Below are 13,677 nucleotides of genomic sequence, written 5' to 3'. Positions count from 1 at the left end.
AGAATGGGTGCAACAAGCAATATTTAAAAAATCAGTGGGTGCTAATATAATAATAAAAAGGGCTTATCAGCGGTGGAAATGTAATTATCCGAAAATGTTAGGGCTGATTTTATAAATAAAAGAAAATGGGAGGAAAGAATGGGTGCAGCAAGCAATATTTTAAAAATCGACAAAAAGGCTTGCAAGGGGTGGATATGTAATTATCTTAAAATATTAGGGCTGATTTTATAATTAAAGGAAAATGGGAGGAAAGAATGGTTGCAACAAGCAATATTTTAAAAATTACTGGGATAATATAATAATAAAAATTGCTTATTAAGAGTGGAAATGTAATAATCTAAAAATGGTAGGGCTTATTTATAATTAAAGGAAAATAGGAGGAAGGAATGGGTGCAACAAGAAATATTTTAAAAATTGGTAGGTGTATAATACAATAATAAAAAATTTCTTGCAAGCGGTGGTAATGTGATTATCCAAAAATGTTAGGGCCGATTTTATAATTAAAGAAAAATGGGAGAAGCAATACTTTAAAAATTACTGCGGGATAATATAATAATAAAAAAGGACTTATCAGGGTGGAAGTATAATTACCCGAAAATGTTAGGGCTGATTTTATAATTAACGGAAAATGGTTACTAGTATATATATATATATATATATATATATATATATATATATATCTAGAGAGAGAGAGAGAGAGAGAGAGAGAGTGAGAGCTTTTGGTTCCTTTCATCTCCTTTCTCCTGTTTTCGTGCAGATCTCTCCGTACTCGAATCTATTCAATTTCATTTGATTTCTCTTCCTCCGATTTCAGGAATCAGTCAACCGAGTCGAGAATGAATGTGCCCTAGTTTTACTTTGTTAGTTGTTAATCAGAAGAAGAAGAAGAAGTGGTGGTTGCTGTTTTATGAGTTGAAACGTTTGTTGATTGATTCATTGTTTGGAGATGAAATCTCTATACCCGTAGAAAGGTACCTTCTTTCGCTTTCGATTTTGTTTTTTGTTTTTATTTAATTTAAATTCTTTGTTGAAATTCGTTGTTTGTTGATCTGTTGATTCGTCTGGTGGTAGTTAAACCCAACAAAGGGTTTCTGTTTCTCCTTAAAAAGATAATTAGCTGAACCTGTTGAAACACAAACACAGTCTGAGATGGATTTAATTTTATGTTTCTTTAGGGTTTGTTTTTTTATATATATATACATATACTGGTTTTTGGATGTATATTACAAATCTAGGGCTATTGAGATGAAAATAATTAGTATTTTTTGCTTTGATTATTTTCTTCTGATTCCAAATATTCCTCAGTTTCCTCTGTGCAGGTGTTTTTCTTTCGATTGTTTCGATTTATGCAAATAACGTTGTTATCTTGGGAGAAATGGAAGACTTGGGCGCCGCGCAAGTTGTTTCTCCTACAGTCATCCACCAATCAATGGTCGGAAGATTTCATGATTCGCGAGATGTGAGCTTGGAGGCTAACGATGAGGTGAAGTTAGAGAGAGAAGTTGTGAAAACTTCGGAAGTTGAAGTTCCCACATCGACTTTCTTGGATTTGGATTTGGAGCCGTGTCCAATAAAAAACGAGGAAGAGACACTTATGGAGATACTTATGGAGATATTAGGAGAGAATGGCGAATTGAATATTATTTCGTCCAACACCAATAATTCTGGTAATGCAAACGATGAATGTGCGGATCAGATTAACTTGAGCGTAACTGAAGCATCAGAAGCGAGTCAGGGATCTAAAGACATGGTTGTAAATGTATCTGACTGTGATTTGCAAGATGTGAGCAAGGAGACCAATGATGAGATAAAATCGGAGAGACAAGTGGTGGAAACTGCAGAACATGAAATTCCTGCATCAACATCATCTGATTTGGAATTGGAGCCGCATCCAATTAATAACAAGGAAGATAAAGTTGTTGAAGAAGCACTTCCTGTTCATGACAGTTCGATGAGGAGTTACACCAAAGAGGCAAGCTCAGGATCTGACTCTACACTTGACACAGCTGTTCTTGCAGAGAAAAAACCAACTCCTCAATTGGGTGAACCCCATGCTGAAACTAAAGTTTCAAGTGAGAAAGCCAAAGCTGCAGATAGCCTACCTGAAACTTTTGATGTGAAATCCTGCAGCCCACCTGAAAATTTTGATGTGAAATCGTGCAGCCCACCTGAAACTTTAGATGTGAAATCGAAACCTGGAGATCATGTTCATAACATTTCTACCATAAGCAGCGTAGAAACGAATGGTAGTGTGACTCTCGCATGCAGAACAGAGGTTTCAGATAAATTCGATGTTCAGGAAGGTGCAGCTAACATTGTGTCAGTCAAAAGAGACGTTGAAGACATGGTAGATCAATTGGATGGTGCTGTAGGAAATAGTAATGATAACTTGTCCTTGCAAGAAAATGAGGAAAGTGAAAATTCTTCCAGCAACAACATATCCGTCGCTTCAATAAGTGGTTCCTCGATCGACGGAGAAGCAGCAATTATTAAGACGAAGCCGAAGCCATTCAACTTTTTGGTCAGGGTACCAAGATTTGATGATGAAAACCTTCGAGAACAAATCAGGCTTGCAAAGCTACATGTTGATGAAAAGACAAAACTGAGGGAAGCTCTACAAGTCCAAATACAGGAAAAAAGAGTAAGAAACTGAACTATTTAACTATTCTTTGTTTGATTTGAAGGATAAAGCAAAAACTTCATTGGTCTTTACCACTTTGCAGGCCAACGCTCAGATTCATGGGATCGATTATGAATACGCCAAGGGTGAAGCTAGAAGTGCACGGAAGTCGGTGAGATCAAAACGCGTGGAAATAGATTCTCTTCAGGCTGTGATTAACAAAGCCAAGAATGCGTTATCTATTGAGGATATTGATAGCCAGGTAAGCATTCCCCTGCCCTCTCTGTGTATATACACTTGACATGCATGTCTGAGCATGTGGTTTTCTATTTTCTCTTGCAGTACAAATTATTTGTTCTCTTAAATAATTAAATCGTCCCTCTCGCAGATGTACAATATGGAACGTATGATTCAGCATGAGACTCTTCCCTTGAAAGAAGAAAAGCAGCTCATTCGTGAAATCAAGCAACTGAAGCAAATTCGCGAACAATTGTCTTCTAATATTGGTAGCCAAGATGAAATCAACCAGGCACTTGAACAGAGAGAGGAGGTTGAAGAGCGTTTAAAGGTGTGCAAACCTCATTACTTATGAAACTGTTAAGGTCTATGTAAAGTTAAATTCGAATGGAAATATAATATGGTGAAAAAGCTGCTCCCTGTGAAACACGTAATTTGTTCGAGTTTTTAATATGGGCTTGGCATGTACAGATTCTAAGGAAGGAGCTTGATGTGCTTAAAGGGAGAGTCTTAAAAGCTGAGGCGGTTGCTACGGAAGCGGAAAAGAAATATGACGATGAAAATAAAAAGGTTAGGGAACTTCAGACTCAGTTTAGAGCTGCAAATGATGTGCGCCAAGAAGCATACGCTCAGTGGCAAGATTTGAGAAAAGAACTTTCGGAGAAGGTAGTGTATTTCTCAATGTACCCTTGCTTACTTATTTTATTACGAGAAAGTGACTAGCTTAATTTGAATGACTGATATGGCAGACCAAACACTTTTTCAAGTACAAGGACAGTGCAGCTCTTGCAAATAATTATGCATTTACCCGGGATAGGGAGGCTCTTTACCGTCTGTGCTTTAATAATGTAAGTTTTATATTTGGTCTTTCTGGTTTTTGATGGTTAAGTCAAACCTCTTGGGTTTAACGAATTTATCTCAATTCCATAGGTGGAAAATTTCATGGAACTGTGGAACACAAGCGAGGAGTTTCGCACAGATTACGTTAAATTCAATGCAAGGAGTTACGTAAGGAGATTCGGTACTTTAGACGGGCGCGCACTTGGCCCCGATGAGGAGCCTCCTATACTACCGAGTTATGTTAATGACAGAGTTAAGATGGTTCCGACTCCAGTCAAGGTTGATGTTCTTACATCACAAACTCCAACTCTAGAGCTAAAGCAAGAACCAACGGTCGAAAATGTGACCTCAGAGGTTAAAACTGTGAAGAAAATGACGGAACTTAAGAATCAAGAAGTGACGAATAAGGGACTTGCTATACATATACACTCGAATGGCTTGGACACCGTTTCTGTTAAGGAGATCGCTGATGAGGTGCAAGAGGAGCCAAAGAAATCGAAGGAGGAGATTGAGTTGATAAGGAAAGTAGAGGAAAGGAGAAAGGAGGAGGTTGAAGCTAAGTTGAAAGAGGAACGAAGGTTGGAGGCACTAGCCAAGGCTAACGAGGCACGTGAGAGGAAGAAACGACAAGCGGAAAAGTTACAGATGAGAGCAGAACTCAAGACACAGAAGGAAGCAGAACTGAAAGAAAAGGTGAAACTACAATTTTTTAATTTTTTTTCTTTATTTTCTCTAATTGCGTAAATGGTTACATTAAATTAAGAATCGAAACAATGCAGGAGAGGGAGAAGAGGCAGAGAAAGAAGGAAAGAAAGAAGGCTGCTTCAGACGTGTACGACATAGACACAGCTCCAAGCTCTGAAACCGCTTCGGTAATTAGCATCGACACCGAAGCGAAGGACACTACTACTACAACTACTTCTTCTTCAGCAGTACCTAAAAAGGCGCAGAAATCGTGGTTATTCGCAAAGCAGAGCAAGGCAAAATCAGTTGTGCCGCCAGCTCTACGCAACAGAAACAAGAAAATATTGCAGCAGTGGATGTGGGTGGGTGTCACTAGCCTGGTTATTCTACTTCTGTTCTGGCTGGGAAATATCGGTGTTTTTTCGAGCATACATTACAAGCGACGAAGCCCTGTTATCTGATTTCGCCCTTTTTGCATGTTAGACTCGGATTAATTCGGCGGGTTTTGTTCTAGAGACGGATATATAGATAATATAGGGTGGTATACTACTTTGGTTCATTACTAAGACTATTTGGTCAATGTTTTAGATTATTAGTAGTCTTTATGGCTTTAGTTCATATACAAGATTGATATAGAGCTCTTTTTGTTTTTTGCATTAGTAGTGAACCAAAGCCCAAATTTGCTCATTTTTAGGCAAATTAGGTTTTTTTTTTTTTTTTTTTTTTAAATACTTCCTACACTTTAGGATTGGTTAGTATATGAATATTCATTTTTCTAGTGCATGAAATAAATATTACAATTTCTAAATTGTTATATTTTATATTCAATAATACGAATCATATGTAAAAATTTGTTCAATATTATTTTATTTAAAAATAAATAAATATTTACTATAAACAAATTGAATTACATAGATACTAAACGACATAATACTTTTTTGTTTAATAATGACAGAATAATACAAGTTTTTTTTTAATCAATTTAATCAAGGGGTTTTTGTGCATAAGTACCCAACCAAGCATCTTTATTATTCTAGATTTAGGGTCTATATCTCTTTCACCAATAAGCAGTGTTCTAAAAATAAGCCGAGGCGGCTGATTAATCGGTCTCCGAGGCGGAGGTGGTCTAAAACCTTTACGATTTTAGTGTAAATGTTTGAAAAATCGGTTTTTTGCCTGTGAGGCGGTCCGAGGCGGTCAAACCTTTAAAGCGGGTCAAACTCGGTGGCAAAAATCGGTTTTTTTTTTTTTTTTTTAATTCAAAATAAAAGTTGGATTTTAATAAAATAAAATATGAGTTTATGCCTTATTTTGTTTAGGCGGCCGTTATATGCAAGCCCATTTTTTTATTAGTTTAAAACCACATAAAGGAGTTTATTAGTTCAAGCCCGCAAATTAATCTAATTTTATTACATCAAGACCAAAGATGACAAATATACCCTTATCCACAAATATTACTCAAATACACATAAATCTTATTTTTAATTTGTTCAAGACCAAAAATCAAAAAAAAAAAAAAAAAAAAAAAAAGAAATATCACGACTGCCAACCAGCGAGACTTTCACCGCACCGGCGATGACCAGCGACCCACCCACTGCACCATTACCACCACCAACAAGTAAGTCCATTTTACTAAACTTTTGTTTGTAAATTCGAAAACATTAATCGAGCATCGATGTCCTTTTTACTAAATTTTTATTTGTAAATTCGAAAATATTAATCGAACATCGATTCTTGATAAATATGTATGAATGAACATTAATCTATGCTTATTTCTTGTTGGGTTGCAATGATTTGGCCGATTTTGGAAAAAAAATTGAGATTGAAATTGGTTTTTTTATTTTTTTTCGTTGGTTTCCGAAATCGGTTTATCCAGACCGATTTTGTACACGAAAATCGGCGTCATAATACCGATTTTTGTTAACCAAATCGGCGACACAACGTCGACTTTACAAGTCAAAATCGGCGTTCTAATGTCGATTATTGAGTACAAAATCGGTTTTCGAATACCGATATTTTTTGATTTTTTTTTAAATAATACATTATATATTTGGTTAATTGATATTTTTTAAATATTTGGAACGGAAATGTTTATCACCATTCGGTGGCGTCTACCACGCCTTTAACCCAATCGAGTAGAGCTTTCCGTATCTCCAATATTTATTCGTTAGATAATTCATTTGAAAGTATGAGAAAACGGTCTTAAAAAAACACAGATAATAAAATCGGTATTTAAAAACCGATTTTTGTAGTACAAGTCGGCATGACAATACCGATAATACAAAAACAAATTGGTGTTGTCATGCCGATTTTTACTACAAAAATCGGTGTATAAGTACCGATTTTTATTAAAATAATCGGAATGTGGTTACCGACTTTAGTAACAAAAATCGGTATTTGCAGACCGATTTTTGCTATCGTCGAACTTTTTTCCCAACAAAAAAAACGACCCAAAAGCAAAAATAAAGGGTTAAAACATATTTCACTGTGTTCTCCACCCTCGTAAACCACCATATCATTGTTTTCTAGTTCCATCGTGAATGTTTGGTATGTATTTGATAATTTTGGTGTGTAGGATTTCTTTGTGGGTTTGTGAAGAAAAAGGAGAAGAAGAAGGAGAATTTTAAGTCGTGAAATAAGGAAGAGGGGTTTCTGGATTTATGTATTTTATTTGGTCTTGCACAAAGGAAATGATTTCTTTTTATTTTTTAATGTTTTGTGTTTTTTATTTGATTTTAAATTTCATTAAGGGTAAATTAGTATTTTTATGTTGAAGGTCTTGAATTAATAAAAAAATGGGCTTGCATATAACCGCCGCCTTTTGTTTATGTTAATTGTTATTGTTAAAGAACTAATGATATATGCCAAAAATGTTCAAGAATAAATGTAAATTCAAAAAAATATTTTTTTATTTATATTTTATAAGGATATTTATGTATTATGATCTTATAATTATTAAACTTTTATTATGTTATAAGGATATATACATGATGTAGATATAACTATGTTTAAATATCTTTTTATATATGTTTGGAGTATTAATAAATAATATTTAGAAATATATTATATTAAATTTTAAAAACCGATTTATTTCCGATTTATCACCGATTAATCACTGTCGCGCACTGATTCATCGTGAGTCGGTGCCTGACCGACTCGGACCCGATTATCGCTTTTTACAATCTTGCCAATAAGCTTATCCCTTTAATATCTTATATATAAAAGAAAGAAACGCTGGGTAACCCTAAAAAACCCTAGTGGTATTTATGTAATTATTTATTTTTAATATTTTTTCTCTACTAATTTCTAACTACCCTAATGGTATTTCTATAATTATTTATTTCTAATATTTTTTCTCTACTAAATTCTAACTACAATTTTTAATAATTATCAAAATTAAAACTAACTAAAGAATCCTACCTTATAGCTACTTATGTAATTATTTATTTTTAATATTTTTTCTGTACTAATTTTTTAACTATAATTTTCAATAATTATTGATCTCCTAATTTTTATCAATATATCTCAAATCTTAAGAGATAAAACTAGAAATTCAATATGAATTATACTACATTATTAAATTTTACTATATTAGTGTACTATATTTTCTTATAATTTCACTATTTAAATAATATCTCGTGCATCGCACGAGGGAAAAAATGCTAGTTTATTATATATATAAAGGAAACATTAATGTATATGCCAATATTACCCCCAACCCTTTATACCCAATTGTTAATTGTAACCCCAATTTAATCAATTTTGTCCACAAAAATCCAATTTTGACCACAAAAATTCGATTTTGACTTTTTTTGGAGCATACTTTAATATGCTCCAATTTCATCCTTAACTTAATTTAATCTCAATTTGACCCCAAGTAATTAATTGTGTAACTTGTTATAGTACAAGTGAAATCCTTCAATCTTAAAAAAAAGGGATAATTAGTGAAAACCCCCCAATTCATTTACTTATATTAAGGTGGATATAACCTCCTTTTCATTATTAGTGAAAACCCCCCACCTTATATTAAATAATATTTTTTTAATTAATATTATTTTAGACATTACTAATATACCTAATTTGCCCTATTATATCTAAAATAATTAAACCTATTTTACGTTCTCTATTTCTCTTATTCTTCTCTCTCTTTTCTCTCTACATATCGGCCGCCTCCAACTCTCCTTCATCTGTGTTCTGCCACCGCCTCCAACCCTCTTCAATCTCTGCGCCGCCATCGTTATTCTCTTCTCCCAACGGCGTTCCTCCCTCCACCGACGCGAAAAGAAGATGGTCTTCACCCCTGGGATTCTCTCGTCAAGGACGGCGTTAGGGTTTTCGCTAGGGAGAAAGACGAGATTATGCAGCGGCGCTAGGGTTGATATTGCGTCTGAGATTTCAATACAGACCACCGCCCCATTGTTTCATTGTTGTTGTTCTTCTTCTTCTCTGATTTTTTTTTTGAATCCAATTCTCGAATCTTAATTTTCTTAATTGGAGTTTTTGGTTGAATTCTTATATAGAAGGCTAATTTTGTGTTCAATCAATTATATAATGTAGGTTTTGTTTTTGTTGAAATTGTGTGGTGTTATTTACAGATTTATAGATATTTTCGTACAGCAATATAGTTGTTTTCGTACATCAATATAGTTGTTTTCGTACAGCAATATAGTTGTTTTCGTACAGCAATATAGTTGTTTTCGTACAACAATATAGTTGTTTTCGTCAGCAATATAGTTGTTTTTATTACTTTTTAGTTGAATGTAATAGTTGATTTTGATAAATGAGAGTTGTTGGAGATATATAGTTGTTTTAATCATATTGTTTTAATAACAGTTATTTTAATAATAGTTGTTTTATTGAAATATAGTTGTTTTAAGTGAAGACAAAAAAATATAGTAAAAAAATATTTTTAAAAAATATAATAAAAAAGTTAAAAAAAATATTTTTTTTAAATATTTTTTTTTAATAAGAAATAAATAAAAAAATGAAAATTAAAATTAAAATACAAAATAATAAAAAAAATAAAAGTGTATCAAAGTAGTTTATAATAGGTAGTGAATAGAGGAAGGGTAAATTTAAGAATAAAAAAAGGATGGGTCTCCCACTAATAAAGAAAAAGGAGCTGGATCCATCCTTATTAAAATAAAGGTGAAGGGGGTTCTCACTAATAGTCCCTAAAATAAAATCTATATCTCAATTTTTATTTGAAATAATTAATCCCTAGAGATTGTGTATTCCTTCAAAGCCTTAGATTATGTATAATTTTATCTTTTGGTGCATGCTTTATATAATACAAGAGATTTAAACATGTTTATTTTATTCATTTAAAAAATGAATATTATCTTAAATTAAGCCGAATACATTTATTCAATTCTATCACAAATCAAAACAAGGAAGAGCCAATTACTTATAGTGTGGAGAAAAAACGAAATAATTCTAAACTATGGAAATTATTCCTACACATATTTAAAATGTCTGTTGGCAAGCGTTAATCGTAACTATACCGAAAAAGAAGAATAACCGGAGCAACAATTTATTATTATTCGAAAATTATAAACAAAAATAGAACTACATTGCGTTTGAATCCCAATCATATTTTTTGGAAAATTTCCCCGAGGGTCCGTCTTGATAATAGATGCCGTCACTCATCACAGACCACGAGCATACGTGACTTTTGCACTCATCTGACTTTTTTGAATTAAAAATTTCGAAAGTTTTATTTTTCGATCCCCACCAAAGTCGACAGTAAAATGCGGAATATTCAACAATAGGGCTCAGACACAACTCCAACTCCGCCGTTTGTCCTTCTCTTAGTACTTTTGTGCCGAAATCCAAATCCGAACCGCAATGATAATGCAATGGAGCAGAATCACGAGGTAGACTATTGGTTATTCGGGCCGTATATTTCCTAGTACCCGAACAAGAACTCGTTGCTTGGAAAATATTGGTTGATAAGAAAATAACTAGTAACACATTTTTAATTGTGTTGGAAGAATTCATTTTTTCTTGTAAGAAATTGGAATTCTATGTGGTGCACTGTGTTGATGTTGATGATTAGTGTCCAATTTATAGGTAGTTTTTTTTTTTTTTTTAAGTAATTAATTGAATTGGTTAATAATATTATTGAAATATCATTTATAATAAAATATGGGTCTATATTTATCAATAAATTATCAAATCTTGGTACAGATCAAGAAAGTAGAAAACAAGATTCCAAGAACTGAATTTGGCTCAAATAGTCAAGGTCAGATAATATTATAAATTAATGTCATTAATCAAATGAAATCTTTAACAAATTGAGAAAATAATTAATGGAATTTTATTTCAATGTATATATATATATATATATATATATATATATATATATATATATATATATATATATATATATATATATATATATATATATATATATATATATACCAGATTATTATTACAATACAAATGATTAATCGAATACATGGTAAGGTTGACCGGTTTGTTGATTATATTGGTTAAAAAAAAAAAAAAAAAAAAAACAGGGAGGTACATAGAGTCAAGAAAAATAAAGATTAATTTTATTTTTACTTATCATTTTATATAATTTGAAAACAAAATAGTTTTTAAATATTATATCTATTGGAGATGTAAATATTAAAGGGGCGATTTGCTAAAAAAATATGTGCACTAATACCCTTTTAAATCAGGATAATCATATTTTTGGCATTTGCTGAAAGTCTATCGCGCAACTTAGTTAGAGAGCATAGTCAGAAAATAATCATTTTAGACTGAAAATACCTTATTATTCTCCAACTCATCCATCCTCAAAACACTAAATAAAGAAAGGTATTTCTTCCACTATTTTGCCTATCTCCACCCGTCCCATGTCGGCGACCGCCTAATTTCCACCGCAACATCATTGAAAAAAAATATTATTTTTATCTAATATGTCTATTTTCAATCCAGATTTTTCAACTGTAGTGTCCATTATCCGTCTAAGTTGTTTATTTTCAGTTTAAGTTGTCTAACTAAGCTGCACAGGGACTTTTAACAAATTGAAAATATCCGGGCACACTGTTAGCTGTACAAAATATATTTGAGGGAGTTTTATCCATTTTTTCAATATTAAATGATACATCTCATGCCTAACACTTTAAACTCTTAATTGGGATGATCGTTCAACATATTTAATATTCTCCACATTTTTTGTAACTACACCGAATGAAATATAACCGAAGCAATAAGAAATATAATTTGAAAATAAATAAATATGGCGATAACAAAATTAGAAATCCATTTTGTATTTTTTTGGCCAATTCTCCCGAGGGGTCGTCTTGATGATAGATGCCGTCTCTCAATGCAGACCAAATGCATACATGACTTTTACAATCTCCATTGGACGATTTCGAATCGAAAGTTCGGAAACTTCTATTTTTTTTATGTCCACACCAAAGAACAAACACGAACGAGTACATTTAGCATAACTATACCAAAATTAAAGACGATAAAAAAATAAAATAAAAATAAAAAAATAAAGAGGGGGAAGTAACTAGGTTACATTATCCGAGAGACGTTCGTAAGGATTAAGGAATACATTAAACATTGTCTTATTTCCAATCATACTTTTTTACGAATTTTCCATCGTATCCGTTTTGATAATAGATACCATCACTCCTCGCTGACCAAATGCATACGTACTTGTTACAATCATTCCGATGATTCGATTTGAACACATTAAAAGCTCGATTTTTGGAACCCCACCAGAGATGACAGAAAAATAAAGTATTCGACATAAAATTCTCGCAAAATTTCCAACCGAACTTTTGGCCCGCGTAAATTGTTCTTCTACCAACTTCATTGTTTCCAGACGCACAATGCAGATACAACGAATTGTCCCTAGGTGGGAGCTTATTGACTACTTGAACCTCGTACTTGTGCGTGATCGAACAAGACATTGTCGCTTGGAAAGAAATGGCCGATAGAAAGATAATTAATAGTAACAAATTTTTAACAGTGTTGGAAATCATTTTTCTTGTAATTTTTTTTTTTTTTTTTTATCTGTGGTGAATTTGGATGTTAATTAGTGTTTTCTTTTATAGGTGGTTTGATTGTTCAGATGTTAATCAAGCACATAACGATATTACAGCAATTCAGTACAAATGGTAATAACAGGTCCGAGATTAATGTTGTTTTGAACAATGTTTAACCATATTATACAAAGTCAAAGCATATGGATATCTTTCAAGGTATATTCCATGACGGTATATTCTTTTTCGGAGAGCATATATTCCTTGATTTTATGTGCCAAAAAAGAAAAGAAAAAAAAAAATGTGTAACGATTTGTTAAAATGTGGTAAATTTAGAAATCTACCGCTTTTAAAATTCAATGTAATATAACACCAGATATAACTCGACGACACTCAATAATTTAAGAATCAAAGCTTGACTAAATGATATGATATTGTAGCTCCACCCACAAAATTAGGAAGGCCATTTTTCCTAAATCATTTTTTATTTTATTTTAAAGACAATGTACTATTTGAAGAAAGCTTAAAGGGCAAATATTACAACCGCCCAATGTAAGGTTTATTTATGAAAATCTCTTCATGTTTTCATAATTATATCCATCCCTGCAATTTTAGATTTCTTACATTAACAACTTTTTGTAAGGTGTTGATTAGGGGCAGTAAACGAGCTGAGCTGGCGCGTGAGTTCAACGAGCTGACTTGACGTACAAAAGCTTGAGCTCGAGCTCCGGATAGTTGTTCGACATATCGCGAGAGCCGGCTACGAGCTTCTTATTTATTTATTTATTTATATATTATACAATAATAATAATCTTTATATATAAAAGAAAGAAACGCTGGGCGCAACCCTAAAAACCCTAATGGTATTTCTGTAAATATTTATTTTTAATATATTTTTGTACTAATTTTCTTACTATAATTTCCAACAATTACCAATCTCTTATTTTTCATCAATATATCTCAAATCTTAATATATAAAGATAGAAATTCGATTTGTTAGATCTTAATCTATATATTAGGATTATAAATCTTAATATGCAAGATTTAAAAAAACTAATGTTATGTATAATATGAATAATACTATATTATTATATTTTACTATGTTAGTGTACTATATTTTCCAATTATGAATTAAATTGATTATTTTTTTCAATTTTAAATAATTTCCCGTGCATCGCACGGAGAAAAAATGCTAGTAATAATAATAATAATAATAATAATAATAATAATAATAATAATAATAATAATAATAATAATAATAATAATAATAATAATAATAATAATAATAAT

At 32.1% G+C, this 13,677-nt stretch overlaps 1 protein-coding gene across 3 annotated transcripts; it reads left to right on the top strand.

Annotated features, from left to right (window-relative positions):
- Window positions 1-670: 670 nt before the first annotated feature.
- Window positions 671-5,097, top strand: LOC105971383 (uncharacterized). 3 transcript variants are annotated; one of them, XM_088815594.1, is made up of 9 exons: window positions 690-971; window positions 1,306-2,135; window positions 2,169-2,641; window positions 2,724-2,882; window positions 3,009-3,188; window positions 3,329-3,523; window positions 3,607-3,705; window positions 3,788-4,390; window positions 4,477-5,097. In XM_088815594.1, exons 1-9 carry the CDS (start codon window positions 841-843, stop codon window positions 4,840-4,842), a joined length of 3,036 nt encoding a protein of 1,011 aa, XP_088671720.1. In that variant the 5' UTR covers window positions 690-840; the 3' UTR covers window positions 4,843-5,097. The 3 variants fall into 3 exon arrangements, with proteins under 3 accessions (XP_012851687.2, XP_088671721.1, XP_088671720.1); XM_012996233.2 differs by having other exon boundaries at window positions 671-971; window positions 1,306-2,641; XM_088815595.1 differs by having other exon boundaries at window positions 675-971; window positions 1,320-2,641.
- Window positions 5,098-13,677: the final 8,580 nt, after the last annotated feature.

Source organism: Erythranthe guttata, chromosome 3 (genome assembly GCF_056151865.1).
Source record: "Erythranthe guttata isolate IM_541 chromosome 3, IM_541, whole genome shotgun sequence".
Classification (NCBI taxonomy): Eukaryota; Viridiplantae; Streptophyta; class Magnoliopsida; order Lamiales; family Phrymaceae; genus Erythranthe; species Erythranthe guttata.
Note: the sequence above shows the minus strand (reverse complement) of the source record. Positions and strands in the feature narration are given on the sequence as shown.

Coding starts and splice junctions, on each gene's coding strand:
- LOC105971383 (XM_012996233.2), top strand. CDS start 841: ATGTGCCCTAGTTTTACTTTGTTAGTTGTTAATCAGAAGAAGAAGAAG. Junction 972..1,305: donor ATCTCTATACCCGTAGAAAG/GTACCTTCTTTC, acceptor AATATTCCTCAG/TTTCCTCTGTGCAGGTGTTT. Junction 3,189..3,328: donor AGGTTGAAGAGCGTTTAAAG/GTGTGCAAACCT, acceptor TGGCATGTACAG/ATTCTAAGGAAGGAGCTTGA.